Source organism: Narcine bancroftii, chromosome 3, assembly GCF_036971445.1.
Source record: "Narcine bancroftii isolate sNarBan1 chromosome 3, sNarBan1.hap1, whole genome shotgun sequence".
NCBI lineage: Eukaryota > Metazoa > Chordata > Chondrichthyes > Torpediniformes > Narcinidae > Narcine > Narcine bancroftii.
The window spans coordinates 54,493,997-54,516,639 of NC_091471.1; the positions used below are offsets into that span (position 1 = coordinate 54,493,997).

Consider the following 22,643-nt stretch of genomic DNA (forward strand, 5'->3'; position numbering starts at 1 on the left):
TGGGACCCCAGCTGTTTACAATTTACATTAATGATCTGGATGAGGGGATTGGATGTAATATCTCCAAATTTGCAGATGACACTAAGCTAGGAGGGGTTGTGTGCACGGAAGAGGGGGTCAGGAAGCTCCAGTGTGATTTGGGTAAATTAAGGGACTGGGCAGATACATGGCAAATGCACTACAATGTGGATAAATGTGAGGTTATCCACTTTGGTAGTACAAACCGGAGGGCAGATTACTATTTGAATGGCAATAGATTAAGAGATGGGGAAGTGCAGAGAGACCTAGGGGTACTTGTACATCAGTCTCTGAAGGCGAGCATGCAGGTACAGCAGGCGGTTAAAAAGGCAAATGGTATGTTGGCCTTCATATCAAGAGGGTTTGAGTATAGGAACAAGGATACCTTACTGCAACTTACAGGGCCTTGGTGAGACCATACCTGGAGTATTGTATGCAGTTTTGGTCACCTTATCTTGCAATGGAGGGAGTGCAGAGGCGATTCACCTGATACCTGGAATGGCAGGAATGACTTATGAGGAAAGATTGTGCAAATTGGGATTGTACTCGCTGGAGTTTAGAAGATTGAGAGGGGATCTCATAGAGACCTATAAAATTCTGGCAGGACTGGACAGAATGGATGCAGATGGGATGTTTCCAATGATGGGAAAATCCAGAACCCGGGGCCACGGTTTGAGTTTAAGAGGCAAACCATTTAGGACCGAGATGAGGAGGAATTTCTATACCCAGAGGGTGGTGAATCTGTGGAATTCATTGCCACAGAGGGCAGTAGAGGCAGATTCATTAAATATATTTAAGAGGGAATTAGATATATTTCTTCAGTATAAGGGTATTAAAGGTTACGGAGAGAAGGCGGGGACGGGGTACTGAACTTTAAGATCAGCCATGATCTCGTTGAATGGCGGAGCAGACTCGAAGGGTCGAATGACCTACTCCTGCTCCTATCTTCTATGTTTCTATGAACCAATACAATACAGCGATTGGGCAGCGCCAATCATACCCACATATGAAAAGTAAATGGTGAAATTTGCATTTGGAGCAATTACAAAATTACCATCAACCCATCACTTACATACCTGAACACCCAATACCCAAGGCAAAAGAATTGTTCCAAACACTAAACGGAGGGCAAAAATTCACAAAACTAGATTTGTCACAAGCATATCAACAGATAGAAATGGACAAAAAAAATCAAGGGAATATGTGACAATCAATCTCCATCTGGGACTATTCTCCTACACGCGGGCCTCACGGAGTTTCAGCAACACCTGTGATTCTTCAAGCAACATTGGACAAATTACTACATGGACTCTCCGTTGGATGTTATCTAGATGATGTCATCATCACGGGCCGAAGCGACAGTGAACACTTACAAAACTTTGAAAAGGTTTTAACCAGACTACAACAGGTAGTATACCTGTTATACGATTAAAAAAGGACAAATGTGTCTTCATGCGTCCCTCAGTAGTATACTTTGGGTTTACAATCGACAACGAGGGAACAGAAGCTGTTCGCAAGGCCCTGTAACCAACCAACAAATCAGAATTACAGTCCTTCCTAGAACTACTGGAAACATATCCCTAATATGTCTACACTGTGCAGCCCACTGAACCAATTACTCAAGAAAGATCAAACATGGTATTGGAACACAGAAACTAAAAACACAGTCGATTAACTAAAGGAATACTAACGTCAACAAATAATACGACTTCAGTAAAGAAGTAAACACAATTATGCCCAACTGGAAAAAGAAGGATTGGCAATAATATTTGGTGGAAAAAAAAATTCCACCAAAATCTTTACGAAAAAAAAATCACCCTGATCACAGACAAGCCTCTTAGTTTAATCCTGGGGCCACAAAAAGTTATACGAGTATTAGCTGTGGCCAGAATTCAAAGATGGACCATGCTACTAGCAGCATATAAAACATAAACCAGGAACACTCAACAGCCAAGCAGATGCTTTATCATGCGTGCCGCTACCCGAGACAGAACAATGAGAAGAAATGGACAGCAGAGGCAGCTGCCGTCAACCAAGGACAACTTCAACAACTCCCCATTACAGCCCAGATGATCGCAAAGGAAACCTGAAAAGAGGCATCATTAAGCAAGATCCTATACTTCACCTTTAATGGGCAGTCCGAATCTGAAGTCATCCCAGAAGATCTAAAACCTTGCTATACACACCACCATGAACTATCAGTTGAAGAAGGATGTTTACTATGGGGTACCCATACAATTATTCCAGCAAAATGTCAAACTACCATGTCATCAGAACTACACCACAACCATCCGAAATGGTACGAATAAAGGCACTGGCCCGGATGCATGTCTGGTGGCCCCCCATGGACAGAAACATTGAAACAACAGTAAGAGAATGCAGCCAAAAATCCTGCCGAAGCTAACCCATGGAAATTGACATTCAAACCCTGGCATCGGATTCATATAGATTTCACTGGGCCATTCATGGGTGAGACTTTCCTAATAGCTGTGGACACACACTCCAAATGGCCAGTAGTTTCAGCTGAAAAACACCAAAGCAGATCCCATGATTGACTTCCTATGAGCTATCTTTGCCACTTACGGATTGCTTCATGAATTAATTATAGGCAATGGGCCTCAATTTACATCAGAAGATTTTTAAAAATTTATGCGCGGCCACAATATCAGACATATTTTGTTCGCGCCCTATCACCCAACTACTAATGGGGAGGCAGAATGTTTTGTACAAACATTCAAAAAAACCAATGAAAACCATGAAACTTCTAAATGTCTCCTGGACACACAAAATCGCAGATTTCCTATTTGGATACAGAGACATTCTACCACAAAGCGCACCCCAGCAGAACTAATGTTTAGCCACAAGCTGCGGATCAGGTCATCCACAGTTCATCCGGATCTGGGTCTCCGATTGCAAAAAACAGCATCACCACAGACCTCACCTAGAACACTGAAAGTGGGTGAGAGAATTCTGGTACAAGATTATAGACAACATAAAGTCCCAAGGGTGGTATGAGTAATTATACAAAAATTGAGCCCCTGCTCATACTCTCTTCTAGTGGGGGACAGATTGTGGAAGCAATACAATGACCAACTTCGAGCATTGACTGACACTAAGGTCCATGAACTGCCTCATGAGCTGGAGGAGGTGGAACCAGGCCTGCCGTGGCCTGCCCTGACCAACCAACCCCTCAGGCTGAGTGGGGGGGGGAAAGAGAGTCGGTTGCAGAGCCGAGCAGTCCAGTGAGGAGTCCAGTAACTGAGACACGCAGCCAGGAGGGCAGCGAAGATAGGCAGTCACCCCCGTCCCAACTATCTAGGTGTCCCGAGCAAAGACCAGCACAGCAAATCACGCCAAGGCAGTCCAAAAAAGAAAAAGGACCACCTGAATGCTTTAAGGACTATGTGCCCTGATTATTATTAAATACTTTCCCTTTTATAATTATAATTACTCATGAGATGTATTATAATTCTCACTTGTAGTCCTGGGCCGAATGTAATCTTATTTGATCGAAGGGGCCCAGTCAGCATTTACTGCACGGGTTGGGGGGGTGGAGAAGGAGTGTGGGTATAAGCCTGCCCTCTGCTGGACATCATGGTGCCCATGTCATGATGTCACCCTTCCATGTATATAATCCTGTGTGTTAGTAGCCAGATTAGTCTAATAGAAGTAAAGGATAAGAAAGCATCACGTCTCTGAGTCGTAATTGTGTGAGTGCATACACAACAACTCTGATGACTCTGACCTCAATATTTGTAATTGTTTGATAAAATAGCAATGGAAAATTAAGAGGAGAAATTTGTCTTTGCTTGCTGGCATTAAACATGTGCAAGAATAAGGTTTTCCAAATGTGATATGAAGAAAAATTTATTTACACAGGAATTGGTTGTGGTCAGTGGTAGCATTATTGGCAGATTAATTTATAAAATTCAAAAGAGAGTTGGTGTCCTGGGTATTAATATGTTGGCCAGTACGGCCCTTAATACTAGCCAAGGGGGATTTGCATTTGGAATTCGGACTATTACAAAAAGACTAGTGGTGGGTCGGGCTAAGTGGGATCCTGTGATGGTGCCTCCACCACCCCCCCCCCACCGAAACCAGTATGCATTCCACAACATCGCCTCCCTGGGGGGCAGGAAGAGATTACTGCTACCATCGATGCTTTGCAAGAAGAAGGGGTAGTGAGGCCCGCAAAGTCGCCCTTTAATAGCCCTGTTTGGCCGGTCCAGAAGCCAGATGGCTCCTGGAGAATGACAGTTGACTATCGTTTTTTGAACAAACATGCCCACCACTTGCTTCGGCAGTTCCAGACATTGTTACCCTTATTGAAAACATTGCTACTGGGAACTCAGGAACATGGTATGCTGTCATTGATCTTGCTAACGCCTTCTTCAGTATTCTTATAGATGAGGTCTCACAGGATCAGTTCGCCTTTACCTGGAGGGGCCGCCAGTATTCCTTCACCCGCCTCCCTCAGGGCTATGTACACTCTCCCACAGCCTAATTGCCCATGATTTGGAGATGGTGCCAGTATCGCCTTCTCTCTCAATTCACCATTATATTGATGATGTGATGATTCAAGGGGCCACGGAAGAGATGGTACAGGAAGGTTTGGAGAGTGTCCAAGATACGCTGATGCAAAGAGGGTGGGCCATTAACCCCGCCACGGTACAGGGCCCATCCCAGACGGTTATTTTCCTTGGAATTCAGTGGCATGCTGGAGAACAGTTGGTTCGCAATAAAGTTCGCAATAAAATCGCAGACTTGGCCACTCCTACTAACAAAAAGAGACCCAGCGTTTCCTGGGGTTATTGGGATATTAGTGACACCATATTCCACGCTTTTATGTCCTCTATATAAGGTTACCCAAAAGAAAACAGACTTTGTATGGGGTGACGATCAGGAAAGGGCATTCCAGTCCGCCAAGCAGGCTATTCTTCAGGCCCTTCCCATTGCTCCCCGCATCCCCCAATGAACTTACTGATGATGTAGCCTCCTGGAGCCTCTGGCAGAAACAAGAGGGCCGCCGAGTCCCACTGGGATTCTGGTCACGTACCATGCCCGAGGCTGCCACTCGTTATTCTGCTTTTGAACAACAGTTACTGGCTTGTTACTGGGCCTTGCTGGAGATGGAAAGAATGACAGGCGATGCAGATGTTCAATTGCAACCTTCACTTCGAATAATGAACTGGGTCCTGGCTAATGACGCTAATCTAAAGATCGGGAGCACAAGACGGAGGATCTGGATTAACAGCTGCTTTGGTGCCAGCAACTGGATTTGTAATGTCGAGGACGTTCCGAGGGAATTGCCCGTGGGGGACACAGCCCGATGCATTACATCAAGGAAGTCCTCGGTCACCCGCCTCAAGTGCAGCTTATATAGATATGTTATTGCCAGTCTCGGTTCCTATATTTTGTTTGTGGATTGGGCCACACTGTGCTATGTTGGTTGTTAGCATTTTGCTTGTTTTTGTGATTATTGTAGTTTTGATTTCTCTTTTACGCTCTTTTTGTACTCTTATGCTTGTTAAGTCTCGTGTCTGACAGCCTGTGACCAAGGGGTGGAATGTAATGGAAGTTTTAAACAGTGTTTTTTACTTTTGCAGTCTTTGCTTCTGCAAGGCTGAGAACTTGCTTGTTTTTTAGAATCAGCAGACATAAGCTAAATTCCACTGAGGGGCCAGAGATGCAGTTATCTGACGAAAGGACATCTGTGAACCAAGAACATTTAATCTTCCTGCTTGTTTTGGTCACAGACTGTCAGAGGCCTAGCCTGATGCAAAATAAACCATTGTATTCAAAGTGATAAGCTGAAAATTATGTTGTTCGATAGAAGCCTAGCATGCTAGCTTGCTCGCTTATCTTTCTTGCTGTGCTGGGAATAGGTGCTTGGGTAACCAGTTTTTGGGTAATATAAGCCATAGTCCCACTGCTGAAGTGGGAGACTCTCTGAGGGGTGGAAACGTCTCTCAGCAAGAAGAAGAACTTCTAGAGTCCAGCTAACGTCCCGGTCAGGGGAGGTGGAGAAACTGCTACCAGCGCCCTGACAACCTACTACAAGTGTGCAGTCATTGCCTCACTTCGGCAGTTGGGACCAGTCCAGGCGTTGATAAGTATAATTGGGAAGGGCTTGCATATTGTAGTTTGAAATCAGCTTTTGAATTTGTAATAAACATTTGTATAAACTGAAATGCTCTCGGTGTGGGTGTCTATTTTCTTTTGGTAGCTCGAACACCGTGACCAATCTAAAACGAACAAAGTGAGAGGTACAACTTTACCCAGGACAGTCGGGTATGTCATATAGCACAGAAATAGACTCTTTGACTCATTGAGTCTGTACCAATCATCAAGTTGGTGCAGCACGGTTGACATAGTGGTTAGCACAATGCTTTCACAGCACCAGCCATCGGGACTTGGCTTCGAATCCTTCACTACCTGTAAGGTGTTTGTACATTCTTCCCATGTCAGTGTGCGTTTTCCCTTGGGGCTCTGGTTTCCTCCCACCATACCAGGGGTGTTGGTTAATTGGGTATCACTGACTTGTGGGCTGAAATGACCTATTACCGTGCTCTATGTCTAAATTTAAATTTAAATTCTCATTTTACACTAATTCCTTTTATTTTCCCAACATTCTTATCGGCTTCTCAGACTTAACTGCTCACTTGCACAGTATGGACAATTTACAGTGCTCAATTAACTTGCAATGTGGGAGGGAACTGGAGCATCTGGAGGAAACATATTGGTCACATCAAGACCACCGACAGCACCATAGGTCAGGATTGAACCTGGGTCACTGGACAAGTGAAACAATTGGTCTATTTGTTGCATCACTGTTCAAATCTATGCGCAAGTAATTGAACAAAAATAATTGTGAGGCTTTAGAGACAGAGTGGGAAATGAGACTAGCTAGATTGCTCTTGCTTAGAACTGATACGGACTTGATGGACCAAATGGGCTGTTATACAGTCTATATTTAGAGAACAACTGAAAAGTGGCAAAGCAGCAGGTATGGATGGAATCCCCCCCAGAGGTCTGGAAGGCTGGCGGCAAAACTCTGCATGCCAAACGGCATGAGTTTTTCAAGCTCTGCTGGGACCAAGGAAAGCTGCCTCAGGACCTTCGTGATGCCATCATCATCGCCCTGTACAAAAACAAAGGCGAGAAATCAGACTGCTCAAACTACAGGGGAATCACGCTGCTCTCCATTGCAGGCAAAATCTTCGCTAGGATTCTCCTAAATAGAATAATACCTAGTGTCGCTGAAAATGTTCTCCCAGAATCACAGTGTGGCTTTTGCGCAAACAGAGGAACTACTGACATGGTCTTTGCCCTCAGACAGCTCCAAGAAAAGTGCAGAGAACAAAACAAAGGACTCTGCATCACCTTTGTTGACCTCACCAAAGCCTTCGACATCGTGAGTAGGAAAGGGCTTTGGCAAATACTAGAGTGCCTCGGATGCCTCCCAAAGTTCCTCAACATGGTTATCCAACTGCACGAAAACCAACAAGGTCGGGTCAGATACAGCAATGAGCTCTCTGAACCCTTCTCCATTAACAATGGCGTGAAGCAAGGCTGCGTTCTCGCACCAACCCTCTTTTCAATCTTCTTCAGCATGATACTGAAACAAGCCATGAAAGACCTCAACAATGAAGATGCTGTTTACACCCGGTACCGCATGGATGGCAGTCTCTTCAATCTGAGAGGCCTGCAAGCTCACACCAAGACATAAGAGCAACCTGTCCGTGAACTACTCTTTGCAGACGATGCCGCTTTAGTTGCCCACTCAGAGCCAGCTCTTCAGCGCTTGACGTCCTGTTTTGCGGAAACTGCCAAAATGTCTGGCCTGGAAGTCAGCCTGAAGAAAACTGAGGTTCTCCATCAGCCAGCTCCCCACCATGACTACCAGCCCCCCCACATCTCCATCGGGCACACAAAACTCAAAACGGTCAACCAGTTTACCTATCTCGGCTGCACCATTTCATCGGATGCAAGGATCGACAACGAGATAGACAACAGACTCGCCAAGGCAAATAGCGCCTTTGGAAGACTACACAAAAGAGTCTGGAAAAACATCCAACTGAAAAACCTCACAAAGATTAGCGTAAACAGAGCCGTTGTCATACCCACACTCCTGTTTGGCTCCGAATCATGGGTCCTCTACCAGCATCACCTACGGCTCCTAGAATGCTTCCACCAGCGTTGTCTCCGCTCCATCCTCAACATTCATTGGAGCGACTTCATCTCCAACATCGAAGTACTCGAGATGGCAGAGGCCGACAGCATCGAATCCACGCTGCTGAAGATCCAACTGCGCTGGGTAGGTCACGTCTCCAGAATGGAGGACCATCGCCGTCCCAAGATCGTGTTATATGGCGAGTTCTCCACTGGCCACTGAGACAGAGGTGCACCAAAGAAGAGGTACAAGGTCTGCCTAAAGAAATCTCTTGGTGCCTGCCACATTGACTACCGCCAGTGGGCTGATATCGCCTCAAACCGTGCATCTTGGCGCCTCAGAGTTCGGCGGGCAGCAACATCCTTTGAAGAAGACCGCAGAGCCCACCTCACTGACAACAGACAAAGGAGGAAAAACCCAACACCCAACCCCAACCCACCAATTTTCCCTTGCAACCACTGCAACCGTGTCTGCCTGTCCCGCATCGGACTTGTCAGCCACAAACGAGCCTGCAGCTGACGTGGACATTACCCCTCGATGAATCTTCATCCGCGAAGCCAAGCCAAAGAAGGAAAGAAGAATGTGGTCACCTCCTCATATTCAGTTCTATTACTGAATGCTGGTAAAGAGAAGGCAATCTTAAGGCAAGAGAACCAGATATGAAGAAATTTGTTTTGTGTTGTGATCTGGAATGCACTGCCCAAAAGGAAGTAGATCCAATAGCAAAATGCAAACATGAATTAGATACATACTGGAAACATAATTACAGGTCTATAACTGAAAGGAATAAGTAAACAATGAGTTTAATTGAAAAGCTCCACCAAATGCATGATGACCTTCTGCCCTCTATCAATAATGCAATGCCATTCTTAAAACTTGAATAACTGAACACTAAATGTTCTGTCAAAATGAAATTGAGACAGTTGACTAGAGAGTTTATTTGTTTACCCACATAATTAATTTCTTTACCAATGTCATTACTATGAGCTCGATGCTATTTTTTGTTTACACTAATGATGAGTCAGAGCACTTTGTTCATTATTGTAATAGGGCTGGTATAAAATTTAACGCAATAAACTTGTCAGTTAGCAACTATGTAAATGAAATCAGGTTCTTGTTTTGGGAGTTGGGATACATTGGGATACAAGATTGGTTATGGACAAAATTAATCTGCACCTAAGACCTGGCCCCACTTCAATTTGCCTACAGCCATAATCGTTTCACATTAATCTGACTGGCTCTCCACTCAGCCCTGACCTCACCAAAGCCTTCGACACCGTGAGTAGGATCACGTGCACAACTGCAATACATACATCAGGCAATACACACCATCATCCCCTCAATACTGGTCAGCAAACTTCAAAGCATGGGCCTCTGCACCTCTTTCTGCAACTGGATCCTTGACTTCCTGAAACAAAGACCACAATCAATAGGAATTGGAAGCAACTTCTCCTCCTCTCTGACAATCAACACAGTTGCATCTCAAAAAATGGGTGCTTAACTCGCTGCTCTACTTGCTCTACACCCATGACTGTGTGGCTACGTACAATTCAAATGCTGTCTTCAGATTTGCCAAAGACACCACTGTTGTCAGCAGAATTGCAGACAGCAATGAGGAATCATACAAGAGTGAGATAGGTCAGCTAATTGAGTGGTATCACAACAACCTTGCACTCCACATTAGCAAAATTAAGGATTTGATTGTGAACTTCAGGAAAGAGAAATCAGGAGAGCATAAACCAGTCCTCATTGAGGAGTCAGCAGTGGAGAGGATAAAGAAATCCATATACCTGGGTGTTAGCATTTCTGAAAATCTATCCTGGACCTATCATGTTAATGCAATAATGAAGAAGACTCACTAGCAGCTATATTTTGTAAAGAGCTTGAGGAGATTTAGTATGTCACCAAAGACTTGCAAATTTCTAAAAGTGTACCATGGAGAGCATTCTAACTGTTTGCATCACTGTCTGGTATGGAGGTGCTAATTCACAGGACAGGAAAAGGTGACAAAGGGTTGAAAGCTCAGACATTAGTCTTCACTCCATTAAGGACATCTTTAAGAGATGGTGACTCAAGAATGCAGCCTCTATCATCAAGGACCGTCACTATCCAGGCCATGCCCTTGACTCATTGCTATGATCATGAAGGAGGTACAGGAGCCTAAAGATGCACACGCAATATTACCAGAACAACTTCTTCCCCTCACTATCAGTTTTCTGAATAGACAATAAACCTATCGAAAATACCTATTTTTTTAATACTAATGATTTATTTTTAAACATTGTACTGACAGAACCATAATTTATTGCAATTTTGCACTTGTAATGCACAATACTGCTGCCACAAAACAACAAATTTTGTGTCACATGTCCATAAAAATAAACCTGATTCTGATTATACTTTTGATTTCTGGCTAATCTAGCATTATATTTCAATGTCTAAACCAGGGGTGTCAAACTCAAATTCACAGAGGGCCAAAATTAAAAACTTGGACTAAGTCGTGGGCCAAACTAAATATTTATTGAAAATTTTCAACAACATCTGCATGTTTTCTCTTCTTTCAACATATGTAATGTTAAACTTTTTCTTATTAAAATAAATGTTTAATAATAGTTTTGGTTAAACTCTTTCCAGAAGAAGCATTAACAAATGAGAAATAAAATTTTCAATCAATAATATTTCTCTATAGCCTTTAAGCTCCTTTTAAATGTATTTTTTTTCACAAGCCAACAAGTCAAAAAATAACAACTTGCTTCAATGAAAATCCAATCTTTCAACTATGAAGAGTCCAAAGTTAACCAAAGAAAATATTAATCCAAGCTTAGCTTGCTACACTGTGATTTACTCTGATGCACCTGGGTCTAAACCAGATACTTGGCATCTCTTCTTAGATGCAAGTTCATCAAACTCTGGGGTCAGAGTTTGCCTCCCACCTGTCTTGAAAGGTCCTGTTTTCTGTCTTTCGTTTGGCCATTTTTCGTAAGGGGTTTATTACGTGTGAGTTGGGTGACAGGTCGCAGATGCTAATGAAAGTAAAGAGAGGAGGTGGGAGCGATTAGCGGGCTGACGGGCCGGCGCCAACGCATTTGCAAAGCATTCTGGGATTTGTAGTATTAGCTGTGCATGCGCTATACTGGCGCAGCGGCCCAGCTCTAATACATATTTGATATGATCTTGCGGGCCAAATATAATTATATCACGGGCCAAATTTGTCCCGCGGGCCTGAGTTTGACATGTGTGCTCTAAATGAAAAGAGGCTGCTAATGAAAATTGATCATAGAATACTTTCCACTGGATACATTTACACTGGATACATTTACACTGGATACTTTCCACTGGATACATTTACACTTAATACTTTCCACTGGATACATTTACACTTAATACTTTCCACTGGATACATGTACACTGGATACGTTCAACTGGATACATTTACACTGGATACATTTACACTGGATACTTTCCACTGGATAAATTTCCACTGGATACTTTCCACTGAATACTTTCCACTGGATACATTTACACTGGATACTTTCCACTGGATACATTTACACTGGATACTTTCCACTGGATACATTTACAGACTAAGTTCAAAGTTGTTTTCCTACCCAAACTATTTTTCTTCATGTATTGTGACGTTAAAATCCTTATGATTTGAAGTACAGTGTACCACAGGCCTAACAAAGAAACTAGTTGAGACACTTTCATCCAAGTAAGCTGTTTCCTCAATAGTAAACAGGAAAATCAGTTTATTTTGTTTTATATTTAAGTTAACAATATGGTTGCTACAGAAATGTGCTTCCTTCATCAAATTAATTGTTATATTTTCTTAAATTAAAACATCTGGTTACACCATACACTTCAAAGTTATTAATGAAAATGCTGAAAAATCACCATACTAATAGAACATAGAACATTTCACTGCAGTACTTAAACAAAATAAGTAAACCATCAATAATAATATAAAACTTCATATAATCCAAATAATAAATTTGATAGCACATTATTAATAAAGGTTTATGTAATCCTCCACTCCGAAAGTTATAACTCATCTCTCTTCTCAGTGGATCCACATTGATAAAATATTTTAAACATTTTGAGTGCTATCTTAAGTTTCCTGTCATAGTAGAAATATATAATGTTCAAGATGCAATCAATGAACTTTCATCTGGATTTCACGCATTCGTAATAAGCTTGCAAAATAATTCATTTTATAGGAAAATAAAATTGAGCAATCATCTGTTTAATTCTGTTGCAAATAAAAAATAATCATGTTAACTTTCTTTTTCTGCTACATTATCATAGAATCATGGAAACTCGCAAAACCAAAGGAGATTAAAGGCCCTGTTGTGCCCATCCAGGTTCATATCTCCACAATCCTGTCATTTGTTCTCATGGTTTCTTCATCCACAAATATTTGTACAATTCTTTTAAAATGAAATCAGCTTCCAGCTGATCCATTCAGGATCTGAACATATTTCTGAATTAAAACAAGTCTTGCCACCCTAATGGACATGACTGAATTTGATTCCTTGATTTAGTTATTAATTTGCTGGAGGAAATTATTTTTCTCCACTTACTCTTATATAAGCTGTTCAAAATCTAAAAAAAATCTCTTAACTTCATCCATATCATTTTTAGAATAAAATATTGATATATTTTTTTATATTGAATTTGAATAAATGATAGTTCTTCACTGAAATGTCTGAGTTACATAGAGCTTTAATAATCCTGTCTTAACTATGACTAATGTTTGCCTGGGCTCTTAAACATGATATACAGCCCTCCATAATGTTTGGGACAAAGACACTTTTTTCCTCAATTTGCCTCTGTGTACAGTAATCATTGACTTATCAACGCCTGCCTAATGATGAGAAAAAAAAAGTAAAAACACAAAATGCTGGAGAAGCTCAGAAAGTTAAACAGTGTCCTTTATGTAGCAAAGGTAAAAATACTTAACCAACGTTTCAGGCTTGAGCCTTTCATCAAGGTAAAAGAGAATGTTGGCAGGCGTCCAAACAAAGAGATACAGGGGGAGCGGGTGACAAAGGCAGGAGATGATAGGTGGAGAAGGGAGGGAGGGGACAGCAGCAATCAGTGGGAGGAGGGATGGCTGATTGGGAAGAGGGGGAAGAGAAGGGTGAACTGGAAAGAAAAGTGAGCAAGTTTAGCAGAAAGCAGAAAAGTCAATGTTAATGCCATCTGGCTGGAGAATGCCAGACAGAAAATAAGGTGTTGTTCCTCCAATCTGTGGGTGGTCAGGGTGGGACAGTACATAAGGCTATGGGCAGACATGTGAGTGTGGGAGTGTGACTCAGAATTGCAATAGTTGGCTACTGGGAGATCTCTGCTGTGGCGGACGGAATAGAGGTGCTGAGCGAAGCAATCTCCCAACCTGCAACTGGTCTCTTTGATGTAGAGAAGGCCAATAAGGGATCACTGGATGCAGTAAATCAGTCCTGTGGATATACATGTTGCTTCACTTGAAAGGCCTGTGGACCATGATGAGGGACGAGGTGTGGGCACAAGTGTTGCACCTCCTGCAGCCACAGCGAAAGGTGCTGGGGGGGATACAATAGGTGGGGAGGGATGAGTGCTCAAGGAAATCACGGAGAGACCAGTCCCTATGGAAGGCCAAAAGTGGAGGAAAAGGAAAAATGTGTCTGATGCTCTGAATCTGTAGTAAGTGCTGGAAATTCCAGTGGATGATGTGTTGGGTACAGAGGCTGATGGGGTGGTAGATGAGGATGAGGGGATTCTATGTTTGTTGCATCTGGGGGCAGAGGGGTCCAGGGCAGATGATTAGGAAATGGAGGAGATGTGGGTGAGGGCTGAGTTGATTGTGGTGGAGGGGAAGCAAAGTTTGTGGAAGAAGGCAGGTATTTCGGAAGATCTGGAATGGAAGACCTCATCTTGGGAACGGATGCAGCAAAGATAGAGAAATTGAGATATGGGGATGGAATCCTTGCAGTGGATGGTGTGAGGAAGTGTAGTCAAGGTAGTTGAGTGAGTTTGATGGCTTGTGGTATATGTCGATTGACTATTTACTGTCTCCAGAAGAGTCTTTCTGATCTGTTGGACATACATTTCTTCATCACGATGAGAATTCTTCTGTCATCAGCAGTGGAGATCTTCCTTGGAATATCTGTCCCTTTGCAATTACTGAGCTAATCAGTAAGCCCATCCTTCTTAATGATGTTCCAAACTGTTTATTTTGATAATCCTAAGGCTTGGGCAATGTCTACTATTGCCTTATTCTTGTTTTTCAGCCTCATAATGACTCCTTTGACTTTCATTGGCACAACTCTGGTCCTCGTGTTGAAAAATGGCAACTACAGACTCCAAGGTGATCAAAAGTTTAGAAGCAAGCCTAGCTCTCTTATACATGTACCAATGAAGAAATTAAACATAACCGAGTACAAACACCTGCGAAGCCAAATGTTCAAACATTAATGCTGCCCTGAAATAATGGGACTATGCATAAGCATACATGGTCAAACCAAAATGTATACAAATAACATTGAATAAAATCTAAGTTCCATTAGATGTGACTTGTTTGATTACAAAAACTGTGGAGCACAGTGACAAATAAAGGGGGGGAAAAGTGTCATTCTGGAGGGCAATCAGATTTTCTATCAAAGAATTAAGGACAATATTTGCAAAAGCTACCAAATAAATTTTCAAGAAGATAAGTACCTTAATTAATGCCCAAGAAACAAAACGTCCATCTGATGAGATAGAACAGAAGTTAATTTTGTTGTCGAGGTCATCTTTTTGCCACTTCACCTGCAAAAAATAAATACAAAGCTTGTTCACATTCCAAAGCAGACTAAAACAAAAAAAAATACATGCAAAAGATTTTGTGTTCAATCAAGACAATTTTTGTGCACAACATTCTTTTTGTTTTACTTATGCATTACTTGAAAGAGTCTTCCAGTGAAACTGTTCTGTTGTCAGCTAATATTCAAAGCTAAATAAAGAAGAAAGTCAACCTGAGGGATAAATTATCAGAGATTATTTTCTAATTAGGTTCATCACTTTTGATTTCAGAAAGACATGTGAAGTGTTGTTATAAAGTGATCAAGAGATACAGATCTTTTGGTTCACAAACTCTGAGCTAAATTTCAAGCACTAATTTGTAGAAATCCAGTTCATTCTCCCATATTCCCAGATTCTCACACTGACTTGCACTCTTGAAGTGGCCACTTAAATAAGCAACCTGCTTGTCTTTGGGATTTGGAAGTAAACCAGAGCAACCAGGGGAAACCCACTCTGTCACAAGGAGAATATACAAATACCACACATACAAATCCTGCCCCCAACCCAAATGATAATAATTCAATTTATGATAATTAGGCTGCTGCCCTGCAGGACCTAATCAAAAAATTGAAATGCTGGAAGGTCTCAGCAGGTCTTGCAGGATCCATCAGAGGTAAAGATATATAACCAAAAGTATGAGCCTGAGCCTTGCTCAGGCATGAAACATCAGTTATATATTTTTATGTCAAACGGACATTACGAGACCTGCTGAGTTCTTCCAGCATTTCTGTGCTTTTACTACAATCACAGTGTCTGCAGACTTTTGCATTTCAAGGCCTTCAGGACTTCACCACTGAAGATTCAGAACCAGTAGTAGATTGACGTTTGGGAAACCTCAGATATTAAGGTCTTAGACTTGCAGCAAGCACCCTTGGCAAACTACTGTGGCTGATGAACACGTTTGTTAATGGAAGTGCATTAGAATTCTTCCTTACATGCTCAGTTAAAGTAATCATTGGTCCTTTACATCAAAATAATTTATATTCTTCAGCTACTGAGCCAATATTACACTCAACCAGCTCTAACTAAAAGTAAGTTACTGGTGATAAATTCATTTATTTACTGTTAGTGCAATATTAATAAGCACAAATTAGTTTGTCACCTTTGCCTTTAGAACTTTGCTCCTTTTTCTGGATGTGAATTCCTTTGGCTTACCTTTATAATTTTATAATAAAGGTGTGGTAAACTATTGTTATGTATAATTATCTGGTTAGGCACAACTATTGGCTGGTTATAGCTGTGGCCCCTCCCCACAGATGACTGTTCCACAACCCCCTGAAGCTCAGTGCAGGATAACCGAATAGTATGGATGTGCTTGTGTTTTAAAGTGAATAAAAGACTATTGGTTTCTCTACAATTGATGGTTCATCAATGGGTTCGTTATATGAATAGGTTTTTTTATTTTTGATAACAGATTGTTAATTTTCAATGAATCATCTTGACATTCTTTTATAAGCCACTGCTTCCTGTTGCAATATGTATTGTTTTAAATGTATTTATATTAAATCCATTAGTCTTCCCTAATTTTTTCCCATATATCTTTATAGCAGTCCTCAGCATTTATTATGTTAGCTATTATAGTGGCCTATCTGACGGCACTACCATACGCAAGTGGCAATAAATGACACTGGAGACAGTATAGTCATGAATCTACCTTTATTGTGCTTAACCACAGCTTTTATAGTTCCCTCTGCGCGTTTCACACTGAGCCTTCTGGGATGCAGTAGTGACGTCACTTTCCAGCCTCGGGTGTCGGGTGCCATAAAAAGTGCGGTCTCTTATTCGTGCGCTTTTCCTAATGGCAGGTGCCTGGCTTGTAGATGGAGGACTGGGACATCGTTGGAGGTGATGCACTCTGTTAATGCGCTTGCTAAACTGCTGTAGCTGCGCGCAATTCTGTTGTTCACATGGGGCTCCCTCTACACTATGTTTATTAGAAATTCTGGAATTGCTGTATATAGTTGTCAGAGTACTTTATTTTGGTCACCAAGACATTGTCTGTTGTTTCCACCTCCCTACTGTTTAATCAGCATAATTTGAAATGATATTGCAGGCATGCAAGCATTATTCGTGAACATTAAAAACAAATGTGAATTTACCATTTGGAACAGTAGAAATACAAGAGATAATAAAAAAATTACCAAATAATAAGACACCAGGAGAGGATGGATTTCCAATAGAATTCTACAAAACATTTAAAGACTTATTAATACCGCCCCTCCTGGATGTAATCAACCAGATTGATGAGACACAAAACTTACCAGATTCATGTAAAACAGCAATAATTACAGTAATACTAAAACAAGGGAAAGATCCACTATCACCAGCGTCATATAGACCAATATCTTTGCTAAACACAGATTATAAGATAATAGCTAAACTATTAGCAAACAGATTAGCAGAACAGGTACCGAAAATGGTAAATTTAGACCAAATTGGATTTATCAAAAAAAGACGCACAACAGACAATATTTGTAAATTTATTAACTTAATTCATGCAGTAGAAGGAAATAAAGCACCTACAGTAGCAGTTGCTTTAGACGCAGAGAAGGCCTTTGACAGAGTAGAATGGAATTATTTGTTCAAAGTATTGCAAAAATTCAGTTTACCGGAGAAGTATATTAATTGGATTAAAGCATTATATAAGGGACCGTTAGCGAAAGTGACAGTAAATGGACATGTATCAAAGCAATTTAACTTAAGCAGGTCAACGCGGCAGGGATGCCCACTATCACCGTTATTGTTTGCGCTAGCTATAGAACCACTAGCAGAATTGATAAGAATAGATAATAATATAAAAGGAATAAAAATAAAAGACAGGGAATATAAAATCAGTCTATTTGCGGATGATGTTATAGTGTACTTAACAGAACCAGAACTATCAATAAAAGAATTATATAAGAAATTGAAGGAATATGGAGAAGTGTTGGGTTACAAGATAAACGTAAATAAAAATGAAGCAATGCCTATGAATAATGCAGATTTCTCAAAATTTAAGAAGGAATCTCCATTCAGATGGCAAATGCAGGCAATAAGATACCTAGGTGTACAAATAAACAAAAATCTGGGCCAATTATATAAACTCAATTACAATCCACTAATGAAAAAATTACAGGACGATTTAGAGCATTGGAAAGATCTACCACTAACACTGATAGGAAGGATAAACTGTATTAAAATGAACATTTTTCCAAGGATACTATACTTATTTCAGGCATTGCCAATACAACTGACAGAAAAATTCTTCAAAGAGCTAAAGAAAATAATAAGGAAATTTTTATGGAGGGGGGGAAACCGAGGATAGCACTAGATAAATTAACAGAATGGTATAAACAAGGAGGCTTACAATTGCCAAACTTCAAAAATTATTATAGAGCCGCACAATTAAGATCAAACAAGGGAAAAACCAGACTGGACGAGATTAGAATTAGATAAAATAGGGGAAAAGATACCTGAACACATATTATATAAATGGGATGAAAAATTGGTACAACATAGAACTTCTCCAGTATTACATCATCTCCTCAATATTTGGAAGAAGATTCATGTAGAAAGAAATAAAACAAATTATCAATTACCAAAACTAATATTGACGCAAAATAAGCTACTCCCTTTTACAATAGACAACCTTTCCTTTAGAAAATGGGAAAAAAAAGGGATTAAAAGAATAGAAAATTGTTTTTCAGGAAGTAGATTCTTATCCTTTGAACAAATGAGAGATAAGTACAATATAACTGGAGATACAGCGCTGGCATATTACCAACTGAGATCCTACTTGAAAGATAAATTAGGAAGCAATTTGAGTTTACCAGAGGGAAGTAACCTTGAATATGTGATTACAGATACAATGTTAATCAAAAGATTTATAACAAATATGTATATTAAACTGCAAGAAAAGGAGAATGAGGAAACAAATGGTAAAACTAAACAAAAATGGGAACAAGATTTAAATATAAAGATAAAAAAGGAAACATGGGAGAAATTATGTTCTGGAACGATGAGAAATACAATAAATACGAGGCTACGTATGATACAATATAATTGGTTACACAGACTATACATTACACCGCAAAAGTTAAATAAATGGGACCCAACAGTATCTGATAGATGTTTTCGATGTAAAAAAGAAATGGGAACAACAATTCATGCAATCTGGACATGTGAGAGAGTAGAAAAATTTTGGGATGATCTCAATCAGATATTAAATAAAATAACAGAAAACAATATACCAAAGAATCCAGAGATCTTTCTCCTAAGTAACATAAAAAACAAAGAATTTGGAATTGATTTGGAGGATGCACAAAAAAGATTTGTTAAGATAGCCCTAGCCGTAGCAAAAAAATGTATTATGTCAACCTGGAAATTGGAAGATAATTTGAAAATACAACAATGGTATATAGAAATGAATAAATGTATTCCATTAGAAAAAATAACATATAGTTTAAGAAATAATATGGAAATATTCGAACAAGTATGGGAGCCTTACATTAAATACAATAGCGAAAACCTACCGGGAACAAACATTACCTAAGTTGATGGAAGGAGAAGGAAAGAAAAGAATGGACTCAGTAGAATTTCTGGTGTATTTTGTTGAATGACAACATTGTCTGACTGGCTTAATGCAACCTAGATTGTATACCTAAAATGGATGAGAGGGGGGGGTGGGGGGGTGGCTTGGGAGGAGGGAGGGGGGGGAGAAAAAGTCACTGTATATGTGTGAAAAAGTGTATATCATGGCTAATGTGATTTATGGTGTGAAAAATTAAAAATTAAAAAAAAACAAATGTGAATTTAACATTAAAATAATTTTGAAAACTCTTTACTCAATTGTCCATCAACCAATATTTCTTTTATGACATTTTTTTCTACAAAAGCTTCTTTGGAAAAAAAAATTCATTTTCTGAAAAAAATCATACCACATTTGTGCTTTTTTTATTGAGCATATCTTTAAATAATAGCTTTTAGATTTCTCAAATATGATAACCTTTGATGAATCTTTGATCCATCAATAAACAAGAAAATTCTTGCTAATTTTATATTATGCCCTTAAAATATTTGCCTACATTTTCTTGATTTGGATTTCATTGCTAGTTACATGAGACAAGTCAATGTCAAATCCATAGCACTATTCCCACACCGACCTGTCTGTCCTGGGTATGCTCATGCCAGATTGACAGCATGTAAACCAGAGAAACAACACTTCATATTTCACTTGGAAGTCTACAGCCCAACAATATGAACAAAGAATTTTCAAATTTCAGGTCATTCCACTTTCTCCTCAATCTTCTGTACAATATCCGCTCTTCCCCCTTTCATCTTCTCTTCCTCCTCCTGCTTTTTTATTCCCTTTCCAACCAACTCTATTGTCTACCCATCCTCATCTCGTCCTCTTTGCTTCCATTCCCTTTCAACACCATCTCCCTAATGGATTCTTCTACTCTCTTTCTCCACTCTCCACTGCCACCATTATCAGCATATCAGAATCCAGCCTGTGTCATCTAATCACCCGTTCCTCAGCTTTCTTTCTATTTGTCCGGCATCTTCCAATCCTCTGCCTTTATCTGTCATTTTTCACCGCTCCCTGGTTCACCGGTACCATATGATCTCCTGCCCTACTCCTCTCACCTTTTTAACTGGCTTCATTCTCAGATGATGAACGGTTCTGGACCAAAAAGTCAATCATTTATTTTATTCCACTGATGCTGCTCAACCCACTGAGTTTCTCCAGCAGATTATATTCAGTACCATCTATTCTCATAACATACAATTTTTTGTAATATTATTTGCAGAAAGATGGAGCCACGGGTACAGCAGCACCACCACTGACGTGGACCCAAGGAGATCTCTGAAGGAAAGCAGAGGACTGGCGCAGGGAACCAGAAAATGGGGAGAACTATCCCCATTTGAGAAGGAGAAGCAGAGGAGGAGTCGACCCACAGGATGGTGACCATGGTGGTGGGCCAGTGAAGGGTTCTGAAGCTGAAGAACATACAGGCTGTTGTCTTGATTCGAGGAACCCATGCAGGCTGCGGGCTGCTGGCAACTGCAGTCAAGGGATTCACACCAGGTGGTGGACAGCTAGAGACTGCCTTGAGTCTGATAGAAGGCATACCAGAGAAGGTGCTGAGGGCTTCCTGATCATGTCAGAGGTTCAGATCTGGAGCTCGGGTTACTGATGGTTTGGACAGGACTTTGTTTAGCTGGGGGTGGGGTTGCGGAAGTGCTGGATGCAAATCCACAGACAATTGGTCATTTTGAGTGGACTCTCTTTTGCCTCTCTTTCTCAGATGGTATGAGGCACTTCAGGCAATTTCTGCCAATGGCGAATCTGACTGCTTTATAGCTGACAAAGGTAAATTCTGTGTAATATTATAACATAGAACAATACGGCACAGTACAGGCCCTTCAGCCCTCGATGTTGTGCTGACCCATATATCCCTTCCATAAAAATAAGGACAAAACCCTCCCTATCCCATAACCCTTTATTTTTCTTTTATCTTAAATAACCCCAATGTTTTATCTCCCAGCAAGGCATTGCAGGCACCCACAATTCTCTGTGTAAAAAAAAATGTAGCCCGATATCTCCCCTAAACTGCCCTCCCATAACTTTGTACTCTGGTGAGAACATCTATTCCTGCCCAAGGAAGAAGGTGCTGGCTGTCCATCCTATCTATGCCTCTTATAATCTTGTAAACCTTGATCAAGTCTCCTCTCATCCCTTTATGCTCCAAAGTGAAAAATCTCAGCTCTGCTAACCTTCCCTCATAAGACTGGTTTCCCAATCCAAGCAACATCCTGGTAAATCTCTTCTGCACCCTCTCCATAGCTTCCACATCCTTCCTATAATTAGGTGACCAGAACTGAATGCAATACTCTAAGTGTGGTCTTACCAAAGATTTATAGAGTTATAACATGACCTCTCCACTCCTGAATTCAATCCCCCATTAATGAATCCAATCATCCCATAGTCCTTCTTAACTATCCTATCAACCTGTGCGGCAACCTTGAGGGATGTATGGATTTGCACCCCAAGGTCCCTCTGTTCATCCACACTCTAAAGAAACTGATCATTTACCCTGTACTCAGCCTTCTGGTTAGTCCTTCCAAAATGCATCACCTTACACTTATCCAGATTGAAATCCATTTGTCACATTTCTGCCCAACTCTGCATCCTTTCCATATCATCTTGTAACCTTCAACAACCTTTATCTCCATTCACAACTCCTCCAACCTTTGTGTCATCTGCAAACTTACTGACCCATCCATCTGCCTCTTCATTCAGGTAATTTATAAAAATCACAAAGAGCAGGGGTCCCAGAACAGATAGCTGCAGTGCTCCAATAGTCACCGACCTCCAGGCACAATATTTTCTTTCTACTACTATTGTCTGCTTCCTTCCTACAAGCCAATTTTTAATCTATACAGCTAATTTTCCACTGATCCCATGCCTTATGACTTTCTGGATGAGTTTGTCATGGGGAACCTTGTCAAAAACTTGCTAAAATCCATGTAGACCACATCTACCATCCTACCCTCATCAATTTCTTTTGTTAACTCTTCAAAAAACTCAATTAGACTCATGAGGCATGACCTTCCTTTCATAAAGCCAAGCTGACTATCCTTGAGTAGACTG

The 22,643-nt window shown here is 40.7% G+C and overlaps 1 protein-coding gene across 3 annotated transcripts in view; it reads right to left on the minus strand.

Annotated features, from left to right (window-relative positions):
* The window catches only part of dnai1.2 (dynein, axonemal, intermediate chain 1, paralog 2), a 238,483-nt gene that overhangs the window by 95,096 nt on the left and 120,744 nt on the right, over positions 1-22,643 (minus strand). For all 3 annotated transcript variants that reach the window (XM_069924099.1, XM_069924097.1, XM_069924098.1), the window contains one exon: positions 14,888-14,977. In XM_069924099.1, the coding sequence (XP_069780200.1) occupies positions 14,888-14,977 (90 nt within the window). The remainder of the gene's footprint in view (positions 1-14,887; positions 14,978-22,643) is intronic.